At 45.6% G+C, this 13,763-nt stretch overlaps 1 protein-coding gene across 4 annotated transcripts in view; it reads right to left on the bottom strand.

The window, feature by feature from the left end:
* The window catches only part of ATP2B1 (ATPase plasma membrane Ca2+ transporting 1), a 236,509-nt gene that overhangs the window by 126,045 nt on the left and 96,701 nt on the right, over positions 1–13,763 (bottom strand). For all 4 annotated transcript variants that reach the window (XM_040344148.1, XM_040344149.1, XM_040344150.1 and 1 more), the window contains one exon: positions 6,644–6,841. In XM_040344148.1, coding sequence (XP_040200082.1) covers positions 6,644–6,841 — 198 coding nt within the window. The remainder of the gene's footprint in view (positions 1–6,643; positions 6,842–13,763) is intronic.

Raw genomic sequence — 13,763 nt, 5'->3', positions numbered from 1 at the left:
CGTTATTCTCCCCCCCCCCCCCCCAACTTCCGAGTTCTGACTCACGCGGGAGTGGCCGTTCCTATTGAGAGGTTAGATGATTGACGTCTGGTGAAAAACTTACCTTGGCGCATAAGGCGCATCACCAGTTTTCCGTAAATAGCCGACCTGCGAGTCGGCTCTATATGGTGCCTGCGCAGTCGGCTCTACACGGCGGGTGCAGGCGCCGTATGGAGCCCACTCGCAGGTCATCTATTTACGGAAAACTGGTGACACGCCTTATGCGCCAAGGGAAGTTTTTCACCATACATCAATCATCTAACCTCTCAATAGGAACGCCCACTCCCGCGGGAGTCAGAACCCGGAAGCCGGGGGGAAAACAATAAAACGGTATGTACGGCAAAGAAATAAAAACCAGAATACTGTAGATGGCGGAAGTATGCTGGATGTAATGGTATACAATTGTTTTAGGGTGAACCTCCGCTTTAAGCTTTTATTCTGGCCACTGCAATTAATGCTCAAGCACTAGAATTTAGGCATATTGAGCAACTTCTAGCAGCTTGTAGTAGCGTAATTTTTTTTATTTCTGCCCAAACTATGCTGCTTCTGGACGCACTGGCATAGTGATTTTTTCTTCTGCGTCTAAAAGCTCCTGCCACCAAGACCCCTTTCACACTGAAGGCCATCTCGAGCCAGCTGTGCGAGCAGGATCGGGGCGCTTTTAACCCTAAAGAAGGGGTTAAAGGCACCCGAAAAAACGCAGCTGTCCAAGCTCTTTGGCAGCGCTGCCCATAGATTTCAATGGCAAAGGCAGTTTAGAAGTGGTGTAGACACTGCTCCCGCATCCCCAAAGACGCTGATTGCAGGACTTTTTTTCCCCCCATCCTGCAAGCGCACTGCCCCAGTGTGAAAGCACTCGGGCTTTCACACTGGGGAGGCAGTTTACAGATGCTATTTTTAGCACTAAAAATGCCTGTAAAGCACCTTCAGTGTGAAACGGGTCTAAATGCTGCTAAAAGCCTATGTGTGCATTGCCAACATAGGAGGGACATTTAGGAGCAAGAAAAAAAAAAAAAAAAAACGCCCCAAGAAGCAGCTGTAAAAACATCCAGTATGCATGAGGCCTAAAAAATTCTTTTTTTTACCTGCAAAACGAAAAAATAAAATAGGATTTTTGTACTCGCCATAAAATCTCTCTCTGAAGTTCATTGACGGACAGCACTTTTAATCTTGACCTTAGGGTTATATCGCACACATTTAAGAGAGGACTAGGCAGAACGTGTAAAAACAGTAAAACTGCACAGGGGGCGGTCCTACTGGCTATAACCCCTCACACTGCATCTAGCAGCTCAGTTTGTCAAAAAGCAGTACAAACAAAAAAAGAAGGGGTGGGTGCTGTGTCCGTCAATGAACTTCAGAGAAAGGGATTTAACGCAAAACTATTTTTTTTCGTTCATTGATGGATACAGCACTTTTAATCTTGACCTTAGGGACGTCCCCAAGCAATGTAAAAAAACGAGGGGTGGGAACAAGCAAAAAAACTTCACTCAAACAACCAGAGCTCCTCAACGGAGGAGTTGCAACCTTAAACAGCCGCCTGCAAAACCTTGTGGCCGAAAGGAAGCATCCGCAGATGCACTTATATCAACCTTGTAAAATTTAGTGAAGGTGTGAACGGACGACCGGGTCGTCGCCGTACCCACCTGAGAAACTGACCCTTGATGTCAAAGCCTAGGAGGCACCAATTACCCTGGTTAAATGTGCCGTGACAGGAAAGGGAGGCGTCGGCCCCTTTAAGGCATAAGCCTGGATCACGATCTGTCTAATCCACCGTGAAATGGTGGCCGACGAGACCACCAGGCCCTTCTTTGGGCAAGTTACCGATACAGGTAATCCGACCTCCGAAACTGAGCCGTAGGCCGACAGATACACCCACAGAGCCTGGACCACGTCCAAGGAATGCAACGCCCGAGGGCATAAGGATGGAAGCACAATGTCCTCATTCAGATGAAACGCCGAAACAACCTTGGGAATAAACAAAGGCTGCAGCACCGCCTTATCCTTGTGGAGGATCAGATAAAGAGACTTGCAAGACAAGGCCGCCAACTCAGAAACCCACCTGGCATATGTAATAGCCACCAGAAAGGCTACTTTCTGAGAGAGTGACAATAGGGGGATCTCCCTAAAGTTTTCAAACAGCGGTTTCTGAAGTACCGAGAGCACCAGGTTATAATCCAACGGAGGCAGTGGTGGTCAAACCGGAGGGGCCACATGTCAAACGCCCTGCACAGGCGTACTCACCAATGAATGAGCCCAGGGACGCTATAAAAAAAAAAAAAAACAGCCAAGGCTGATATCTGCCCCTTAATGGTGCTTAAGGCAAGTTTCTGATCCACGCCCCGCTGCAGAAATAGCAGAACCCTGGAAACCAAATACGTACGCGGACGCCACCCCATTTCCTCACACAGAGATGTAGGCCATGTGCGATGATAAATCTGACGAGAAGATGACTTCCGCACCATCATCATAATGGAGATTACTGGCCAAACCGTTAAAGCCAGCGACTGTAAAGCAGCATGAAGTATAGGGTCTTGCGACAGAAGGTCCTCTCGCATCGGCAGTTGCCAAGGAACATCCACCACCATTCATACCAGGGGCGCCGAGGCCAATCTGGGACAATCAGATTCACCGGAATCCCCTCGGCCGCCACTCTGCAAAGCAGCCGAGGGAGAAGTTTTATCGAGAGAAAGGCATAAAATCAGCCGATAATGCCCCATAATGGAGCCACCAACGCATGCACCGCGTCCGCCCAGAGATCTTTGGACCTGGCCACAAACCTTAGTACCTTCCGATTGAGTCAAGAAGCCTGGAGATACATATCCGGCGTGTCCCATCTCAGGCAAAGGAGTTGGAAAAACCTCCGGATGTAGCAACCATTCCCCTTGGCACAGCATCTGCCTTGCCAGTTTTCTACACCTGGAATGTACACAGCTGATAGAGCCGGCACGCGCCGCTCTGCCTACCTCAGGATGTAAGCGACCTCCAATGCTGCAGCCAAGCTCCTTGTTCCTCCTTGATGGTTGATATACGCCACGGTGTTGTTCGACTGGATCCTGAGTGTCCCTGTAGCCTCCGCGACCATGTGGAGAGGCACCGCCTGATCGCCCGAAGTTCCAGTACATTGATCGGTAGTCGGCAGGCTTCCTGCATCCAGCGGCCCTGTGAAGACTGTACGCCCCAAACTCCCCCAACTGGTCAGGTTGGCGTCAGGTCGTGACTACAGTCCAATGAAAAGGAAGGAACAACTTCCCGGACCGAAGGCTCACCCGAATTTGACAATCCAGAGACAACGGAGATTTGTCCCATTTGGACAGGATCTCCTTTTGCAAGTGTGGAATTGAGCATACGGTACCACCACGAAAGTGGCTAACATGAGACCCAGGACTTGCATGCAGAAGCGCAGCGACGACCAATTGTGGGGCGCCGACAACTTCACCGCAGTCCAAAGAGTCTGCAGTTTGTCTGAAGGGAGAAAAAAATCTTGCCTCTGAGGAGTCTCGAATCATGCCCAGGTACTCCAGGCGTTGAGTCGGTACCAACACCGACTTCTGGAGGTTCAGAACCCAACCGAACTCCTGAAGAGTCTGACTGGCGATCGCCACATCCTCCTCCAATTATGAGGCGGAAGCTGCTCTCAGGAGGTCGCCCAGGTAGCCCACGATTGCGATTCCTCACCGTCTCAGCAAGGCCAGAATCGGGGCGAGCACCTTGGTGCTGATGCCAGGCCAAAAAGGGAGAGATAAAAATTGGTAGTGCTCGTGCCCGTCCGCAGACCGCAGAAACCTGATGCCCGAAGCATATAGGGACATGCAAGTATGCGTCCTTGTTATACGGGGACGGCAGAAAATCCCCCGGATGGAGTGCAGCGACAGAGCGAACCGATTTCATCCTGAACCTTTGCACCTTCACAAAGCTGTTGAGGGCCTCGAGGTCCAGGATCGGACGGACCCCTTCCTTCTTTGGGACTACAAACAAATTGGAGTAGAAGCCCTGAAACCGTTCCTGCGATGGCACCGACACTCACTCCGTGTAGCAGCAGGTCCTGCACTGCCCCAAACCAGGCTTCCCGCCGGAAGATGAAGGTTGGTGGGAAAAAAACCTGTTTGATGGACAAGAAAGAAACCATCTTGTATCCTGATAAAACCACTTTGCAGACCCACTGGTCTGAAAGCAGGGATGTCCACCGAGCTGCAAACTCCCAAAGACGACCCCCCACTCTAAAGAGCATCTCTCCCTGAAAAGGCAAATCCGCCAGAGCCTTCTTAGATGAAGACCAGCATTTTAGCCAAATCAGGCACCACAGTAGATACTGAGGTTCTAGAAAGCAAGGCCATGGTTCAACAATTTTGCCCATTCAGTAAACGTCTGAGACACCAGGGTCATAGCCAACACTGGGCGCAATGCTGACCCCACCACCGTAAACATGGACTGGGCAACCGCCTCTGGCCTCCTTTCAGCAGGTAAAAGCAGGTGTCCCCCTCCACCAGAATCGTGGTTACCTTATTTAACCTGGATACCGGGGGTCCACAATCAGGGGAGGTGTCCATTTTTTTTTTCAGGAAAGAATCCTCAAAGGGGTAACACACCGACGTGCGTTTTGGGACCAAAAAGGCCCGCTGCGGGCGTTCCCATTCTTTGTAGATAAATTTATCAAAATAGGTCAGGTAGGGAAACACCTTACCCGTGTGGGCCAGCTTGTGAGACCCAAAAGGCACCGACACCTCTGTAGATGCCCCCGCTGTATCCTTCATCTTTAGGGTATCCAGCACCGCTGTGATAGGCGCTCCTACAAGCGCCCTTTCCTGCACTGACACGGAATCATCCTCACTGTCCGAATGGTCCTGGTCCGCATCCTCTGAAGCTTCAGAACAGTGGCTGGTTGCCACAGCAAGGCCCGAGTCTGAATCAGCTTTCCCCAGAAGACGGTGGGGCAGGGGGCAGTTTTTTACCCCCTTGTGCCTGCACGCTACTCCCCCTTGGCAACAAAAGACTCCAGGACCAGCGACAAAGCGTCCATAGGCACTGCAGGTGCAATGGTTGCCACCACAGGTATGTCTGGAGAAGAAGCGCCAGCTTCTGACGCCATGCTGACCCACACTCGCCTGACACCCGTTAGGGACCAAAGGCAAGCCACACTAAAAAAGTCCACCCTCCTAGCTGCCACAGACTGAGGGCCCCCCGTATGATTCACCACCCAGACCCAGGTACTGCGCTGTGCTGCCGTCCGCTCTCCCTCACGAGGTGCTCTGTGTGATTAGCGCCGTTCCAGACGAAAATCCCCCAGTGCTAGAGGCAAAAACAAGCTGAGACTACTAGAAAATGGCCGCCTCAGCACGCTTAAGGGCTCCGGAAAAATGGCCGCCGGACTTCCCTGAACTAAGGCTACAGAAAAATGGCCGCGACCACCCGGCCTGTGCATCGGTTTCCCACAAAATGTGCCTCAAACACACCACAAGGCCCAAATATAGGGAAGAGGCGAGAGGACCCCATACACAGCACAGCCCCGTCCGGAATCTGAATCCCCCCCTGGAGGACCCCCGCCCAAGCATGGGGAGGAGGGAAAAGACGGAGAGAGTGAGAGACCCAGTATTCGACCTCCCAGGGAATGCCCAGCTGCTCCATCCTGCTGGGATAGGTGGAACCATACTTACCCCTTCCGGTGGGGACTGCTGGACGCATTCCGCGGACAGAGCCATCAGCCGAGCGGTACGGGGTGGCTGTCGGCCACAGCACACTGACACGGACAGCAGCATATAGCACGCCGGCTACCCCTGGATCAGAAGAGGCATGTCGTGGCTGACCCAGCGTGTAGCTAGGGCCTACACTCGATGGCTGGGGAGACTACCAGGATCTATATTATCCAGCCAGTCACCCAGCCTGGCTGTTGATAGTAGATTACAGGAATAAACAAAACGCAAAAAAAGACAAAAAAAAATCTCCAGGACCAATGTTCCCCCACTGGGAGCCAGGTACTTCTACACTAGGTAGAAAAAAAAATGGAGCTGCTGGATGCAGGTTATAGCCAGTAGAACCGCCCCCATGGCGGTACTATGTAGTTTTGCCATTTTTACATGTTCTGTCTAGTTCTCTCCTGAAGGTGGCGATATAACCCTAAGGTCAAGATTAAAAGTGCTGTGTCCTTCAATGAACGAAAGAGAAAATATGTGCATTATATAAACACTGTCAGAAAAAAATGCCTCTAATGCTGCGTTTGTAGATACAATTATGCACGTATGGCATTGAGTGCAAATGCATTCTAGTAGTCAGAGTATTAATTTATTCTGGCCATTCTAATAAGTTTATGTGCGTATGGCTGTAAATTACACTGGTAAACTGTACTTTAAAAGCAAGGAAGGGCTAGGGGCATTTTTTTATGCCCCTGAAAAAGACTAAAATACTCCTGTAAATGACACAAGGTGCATATGCACATTAAATACTGTCATAGGTTTAAAAAAAATATTAAAAAAAAATGAAATGCCAGGAGTCTAAAAGCAATATTTTTGACCCACATGCATGGGGCCTTTGCTTTAAAACAGGCTGAATGCCACAAGGAAGTCCAGACATGCCTGTAATAGAAAGGCCAGTTATTCTGTGCAATACTTACATTCATTATCTCCACCAGGAGGTCGGTAAAAAGAAAGGCCTAAAGATATTATGGCTGCTATTTCTAGAATAATTAATGTTACATCCTGTAATGCTTCCCATACTAACTGAAGAAAAGTTTTTGGCTTTTTAGGAGGTATAAGATTCTTTCCAAATACTTCTTGCCTCCGTTCAAGGTCTGACAGATTTCCACTCAAACCTGCATTAGAAGAAAAGGGAATATAATTAGACAAATTTTAAAACCCAGTATCAAATAGCTAAATTTTAACATGGTATTTGCACACAATATATTGCGTGCATGTAAACATATCACAAAATATTCATAGAATAAAGATCTATTGCATTAAAAATGAAAAAATACAAAAAGGTTTAATACTTTGAATCACTGAGCCAGAAAGAGTACACAGAACTGTTTACTGTTCTAAATAACCAAATGTTTGTTCTGGGACAGCAACTCAAAAAGTATTGTGTCAAGACAGCAAAGCTACTATTCTCTACATCAGAACAAGCTTATTTTAAAAATTTTAATTAAATTGGGGGCACATTACTGACTGTTACAAGAAATTGTTTAATCATCGTTAATCAAAAAAAATAGGAAGTGGAGGAATTCGAATAGGTTTACATTTGTGTCAATATCCCCTCAGTTACTGTGTAGTCACCAGGGCATAACGTGCCCAGATTAATCCAACAAGAGTACATACGAAAAAGAGGAACCTGGCTTTAACGGAAACTAATGCTCACAGCTCCGACTCACTCACTAGTGTGTGTAGATTATACAAGTATAACTGGGAGTTGCCTTTTCCCCCCCAATAAAAACAAAAACACAAAACCAGACAGACAATAGACCGGTTTGCACAGGTTTTCAGCAGATTTATCGCTTTAAAAAAAGGAGAAAGTTTCACTCCAGACAAAAATAAATAAATACAAATTCTTACAGTCCTACTTTAGAACAGCTAAGGCCCAGTCTGCGACAATGTATTGGTGACAATGTGCTGGTTTAATGGGCGTTTAACATGCGCCAAGTTAGTGTAGCCCATTTAAATGGTCTGCTCAACAGACTAAAATGCCAAAGTATCGCTCCTTTTTGATTATTGCACTGCACCAGAACACATGCTATTTTTCTACCATGCATTCTGGCTCACTTAAACCGCAAGCACCTGAAAAAAAAAAAAAAAAAAAAAAAAAGAAACCGCAAGCACCTTAAGGTGTGTTGGGGTACCATTATGAATGAATGAATACCACAACTATAATAGCACACGTGTTTTTGTATGCTATGGGAACAGAACTTTGCATGCAAATGTGAACTGAGTTTATGGGAGGAACTCTGTCCCACTGCTCCAGTTTAGCATTGCCTATATGTATCCCCCACATCCGATCCAATATTTGCTGGAGACACCTTGGAATGAACGCATATCAAAAACCACAAAAGTCTGTACGGTTGACTTAAACTATTTTTGCAACACAGAAAACCTCTGGGACAAAGCAATGCTCTTAAAGAGACCCTGTAAAAAAAACAGCCAGATTTATTTTTAGTATTGTCTATATTAGTGTCTACACACTTTAATGCGTAAAAATTCTTCTAGTACCAACAATGCTAAATATAGAGGAGGCTGTCCGACATCGGATGTGATTCGCAAACTCAGCCATACAGATTGAATGGCTGAATTCACATTGCATTCGGACCAAACTCGCACTGGACCTTTTTTGGTCCTCCCCAGAATCGGAACACATCGCTGTTCACACCCATGCAATCAGATTCCTGTCCGAATTGACAGCTCGCACTGCAATATGCAAACTGATTTGGGGGCATAATTAACTTACTATTGACACTCCCAGCAGTTCACATATGAAAGTGTGAACTGAAGTGTGATGCGTGAACATTCGCGGGGTTCTTGTATTGCACCAGTGTGAAAAGAGCCCTAAGGTTACAAAACGTTGAGAACCGTTAGCAGGGCAGTCATCAGAAATTTTTGGACCCCTTACACAGCTTTAGGCCTGCGCCCCCCCCAGCACCTGACCAACATTCCCTGGGCCTGCCCACGGGCCATCCCACCGAATACGCACTTAGCCCACCCCCTCACACCTGTACACACTCAGAACCCCACATCTGCATATCTTATTCTTCCCCCTCACTCCCGTATATGTCAATCCCCCTCACTCCTTTACACACTCAGCCCCACTCCCTCAATACATGTCAGCCAGCCGCCCCCCCCCCCCTCACACCTATATACATGTCAGACCTCCCCTTTATGCATGTCAGGCCCCCCTCACACCTGTATACATGTCAGGCCCCTTTCCCTTACACCTGTATACACATCAGGCTCCCTCCCTCACACCTGTATATACATCAGGCTCCCTCCCCCATACTGTATACATGTCAGCTCCCCACAAATACACATCTGTAAACACAAAGCTCTGGCCCTTTCCTGTACACAAACAGTCCCCCTCCCTTTCCTTCACAGCCCCTACTTGTAAAGGTGATCTTCCTACCTGGTCCCAGCTCCTGTTTCCACAAAGCTGACATGTTGCCAAGACACAGAGGGGTTGCAGCCGATCACACTACATAACCCAGTTCATGCAATGCAACACACGAGGGGTGCACATGCACATATTAGCCAGAGGTGGCAGTAAAGAGCTCGAAGTCAGAGCTCAATGCCACAGAGCAGACACTGCAGAGATTCTTCTGCACTGCACAGCTCCCCTTCACCTAGCCTGGTGGGGCCCCTCCAGATGCTTGGGCCCCTTACAGTTGCAATGGCTGTAACTCCCTGATGGCGGCCCTGACCGTTGGGCAGGCTGCATCAATTGGAGCATCCATTGCTGAAAACAGGTGTTCTGCTTAAAGCAGAGGTTTCGCGGTCCATCATTTTTTTTGTGTGCATTCAATGGGGTTTAAGATCACAACTTCGTACTCACTTGTTTGGTGATTAAAACCATCCCCCGTCCGTTTTTGTTTAAAAGTTATACTTATAAAAACCAATCCTGGCATTTTCCTTGTGGGGCATTGTGAAGCCCACAAGCACGGACTTCCTGAAAGCAGTGAATGCTCGTCTCCCGGCATTCACCGCTTTTTCCTGAGTATGGGCAGTCTTTACGGCGACCTGCGTCGTAAACTTCATGGTTGCCATCACAACAGGCGGCATCATTGAAAGTTCACGCCTCATTGTGATGGCATTCACAACAATGGAAACATCAGCGAAGGCTCAGAGCATTAACTGTTCAGGTAATGTAAATTTCTCCCTTGTGGCATGAAGGCACGATAAAAGATATGCAATTCATTTTTCTACTGATTATTAACTTTAGTATTAATCCTATATATTGTAAATACAATTTAATATTTAAAAAAGTAATAGTTTAAAAATATTTTTAAATGATTAAGCAAAAGTGCTAGGTATATTTTAGATTATAATCTAAATTTCCAATAAATAATCTAGCTGTATTTTTTTTAATGTACAGAAATATATGCACAGGAGACATAATGCCTCTAATAGTACCGTATTGGAATCGCATCACTTACCTTGTCCAGTCCAGTTTGCTCCAGTCCTTTCTTTCAATGGATTCCTCAGCCTCGCGTCTGCAGGTGCCTAATGGCAATATTCACATGCGTGCCCTTATTTAACATGGTGGAATTAGATCTGCCCTAGTCACGTGACCAGCTTCATGAGTCACGTGACCAGCTTCATGAGTCACGTGACCAGCTTCATGAGTCACGTGACCAGCTTCATGAGTCACGTGACCAGCTTCATGAGTCACGTGACCAGCTTCATGAGTCACGTGACCAGCTTCATGAGTCACGTGACCAGCTTCATGAGTCACGTGACCAGCTTCATGAGTCACGTGACCAGCTTCATGAGTCACGTGACCAGCTTCATGAGTCACGTGACCAGCTTCATGAGTCACGTGACCAGCTTCATGAGTCACGTGACCAGCTTCATGAGTCACGTGACCAGCTTCATGAGTCACGTGACCAGCTTCATGAGTCACGTGACCAGCTTCATGAGTCACGTGACCAGCTTCATGAGTCACGTGACCAGCTTCATGAGTCACGTGACCAGCTTCATGAGTCACGTGACCAGCTTCATGAGTCACGTGACCAGCTTCATGAGTCACGTGACCAGCTTCATGAGTCACGTGACCAGCTTCATGAGTCACGTGACCAGCGAAATCTCAAAAGATTTCGCTGGACAGCGTTCCGCATTGTCTCCTGGGAAGCATGACACTGCTCCCAGGACACATTGAGGAGACGTCCCAGCAAACACTGCGGCGCCAGGGAAAATAACATATATGCCTACTCCCGCGGGAGGAAAACCCGGAAGTCCACCATTACGCAGCTGTTTCACGATATTTAAATCAGCACCAAAAAAAATCTGTGTATATGGTGCAATAATCTGGATAACATAATGTTGATATTTTGGGTGAACCTCCACTTTAACGCTAAACCTACTCTGTCATATTCGAAGCCTAATCTATCTAGCCCTGTAAAGTAAATTACTATACTTGTTACAAAACCAAAAAAGATGAACCAACCCTCACGTATGTGTGCCAGTGTAAACTTTGAGCCCCGGTTCTCAGTCACTCAATTAGAGGTTACTGCTGTAGCCAAAATAATGCATAAAAAAATAAATGGTATCTTTGGGAGCATCTAAAGAGGAGGAGTCTATTGGCTGTAGTGGACAATGACGGTCATGGATATAAAAAATATCAATTTTAATAAATGTATCAAAAGTCAAGTTACACAATAAAACCTATCGCTCTTATAGCGAGTATAACAACTAGCTGCTCTTGTTTGTAACAGGTCAGTGTAGCACAAATAAACCATGGTTTATATTCTGTGCAAAAACAAGAAACGCAGACATTGACAAACAATAGACTAATACAGTCCAGACGCCTATATAGCCACACTTGCAGAGTTCCCAGGCGGTAAATTCACAGCCGATCTTGTTGAAAAAATAAATAAATGGGAAATCCGAACAGGTGTGTCCCCCCCCGGGGGATGCTAGGGATTATCAGATGTATAATTGCGCAGCCGATTCCGCGTAATGAAACCTGAATGCTAGATTGAGAAAGACCCTGCTCATATGATTTGGAAAGAGGTCTTCACAACAGTCCTCGTCTTGAAAATCTTTTGGCCCTATGGTTTAAGGGCCAGTAATACACCAGAGTCCTTCCAATTACAGAGACTTGCAGTCCTAATTATAGGATTATAGGAGTGCTTGGGTCTTGAATGTTAATAATGAGCTACAATTGTATACCGATCCGACATCGGCAAAACAGATAAACAAATTTCTAAAAATTAGAATGTCCTTGCTCATATTTTACTTTGAATTACACTGAGATCCTATGTTGGATATGAAGGATTATCATACGTGTAATGCATTCATTTTGTTTAAATCTGTAGACCGGACGATGCGAGTCCCTGTATAGGGATATACATCCAATCCGGTTTTAGTAACCGAACACTGCTTAGTATTGCTTCAAGTGCCAGATACCCTGCGGGTCAGTCCGTTTTTCGATTAGGCTCTACTATCCGATAAGGCACTTATGATCTAGAGCAGATAATTCAGATGTAAACAGATAATAAAGAACATGAAGGAAAATGCTGTTTCTACTTTACCACCTCCGTTCGTTATTGGGATATGCTATGGGATTTTTTTCTCCTTAATCAATGATGGATAATCCCCTTCTGTGTGTAAATGCACCTTAGTGGAGGGCAAGTAGATGGGAAGCGCTGCGTGGTATAGCGCTGATGGATTTCCAAACTCCTTCCTCTCAGGTTTCAGTGACCAGTCAGCTTTTTTCCTTTTCGTATTGCGCGCTTGTGTCTCTCCTCTGCATCTCCCCTTTGACTGGGGGATTCACTCAGGTGGCGGTGTCATGAGACTGTGTGACGTCAACATGTTTCGCAACTGTGTGTTACTTGTCTTCGTCTGGACGGAGATTGATTATATATATATACACACATATATATATATATACACATACATATATATATATATACACATACATATATATATATATACACATACATATATATATATATACACATACATATATATATATATACACATACATATATATATATATACACATACATATATATATACACATACATATATATATATATATACACATACATATATATATATATATACACATACATATATATATATATATACACATACATATATATATATACACATACATATATATATATACACATACATATATATATATACACATACATATATATATACACATACATATATATATACACATACATATATATATACACATACATATATATATACACACACACACACACACACACACACACACACATATATATATATACACACACACACACATTAAAAAAAAAAAGACAGTTCTTCTGTAGGGACAAAAAAGTCATATTTTCCCCCCTTTCTTGCTACTCATTAGACATCTGTTACTCCAGCATTTATAGTAACATCTATACAGGCTAGCTTTCGTTATGCTGAAAGGGGGAGGACTTTAGTGTATACACTAAAGCCTTCTGATGTATAATGATATTCATATGTTTTACTTCCCCTGAGTGCCTGTAGTACGGGAAAGGAAAGAAAGTATATTTTACTGATCTAAGAAGGGCTGCAAATTTAGCTCAATGTTCATTCCTAGTGGCGCAAGGGATTTCAACGTGAATATCCACCACTTCTTTTGTAGTAGAATTCTGTCGAAATCCCCTCTTCTGGCAGGTAATTTAAGGGCATAAATACCCTTCACTTTTAATCCATCAGTTTGACCCTGATGGTGTTGTGCAAAATGTTTAGCCACCGGACTCTTGTCCCTTCTCTGGGTGTCTTTTTCCTTTCTGATGTCCCTAAAGTGTTCCCCTATTCTTACTTTGAGTTGTCTCTTCATCTTGCCGATATACATTTTAGGGCAGGGGCATGTGAGCATATAGATTACTTTATCCGTAGAACAGTTGATCAGATCTCTGATCTCATATTCTTTCTGCCCCATAGCGTCCTTGAACACACGTGTTGAACACAGTGCTATCAACGTATGGGCATATTTTGCATTTGGTACAGGGAAACATCCCAATGCTTCAGGGATACTCAGACAGCCAAGAGGAACTTGGCTGT

This window comes from Rana temporaria, chromosome 3 (assembly GCF_905171775.1).
Source record: "Rana temporaria chromosome 3, aRanTem1.1, whole genome shotgun sequence".
Classification (NCBI taxonomy): domain Eukaryota; kingdom Metazoa; phylum Chordata; class Amphibia; order Anura; family Ranidae; genus Rana; species Rana temporaria.
Note: the sequence above shows the minus strand (reverse complement) of the source record. Positions and strands in the feature narration are given on the sequence as shown.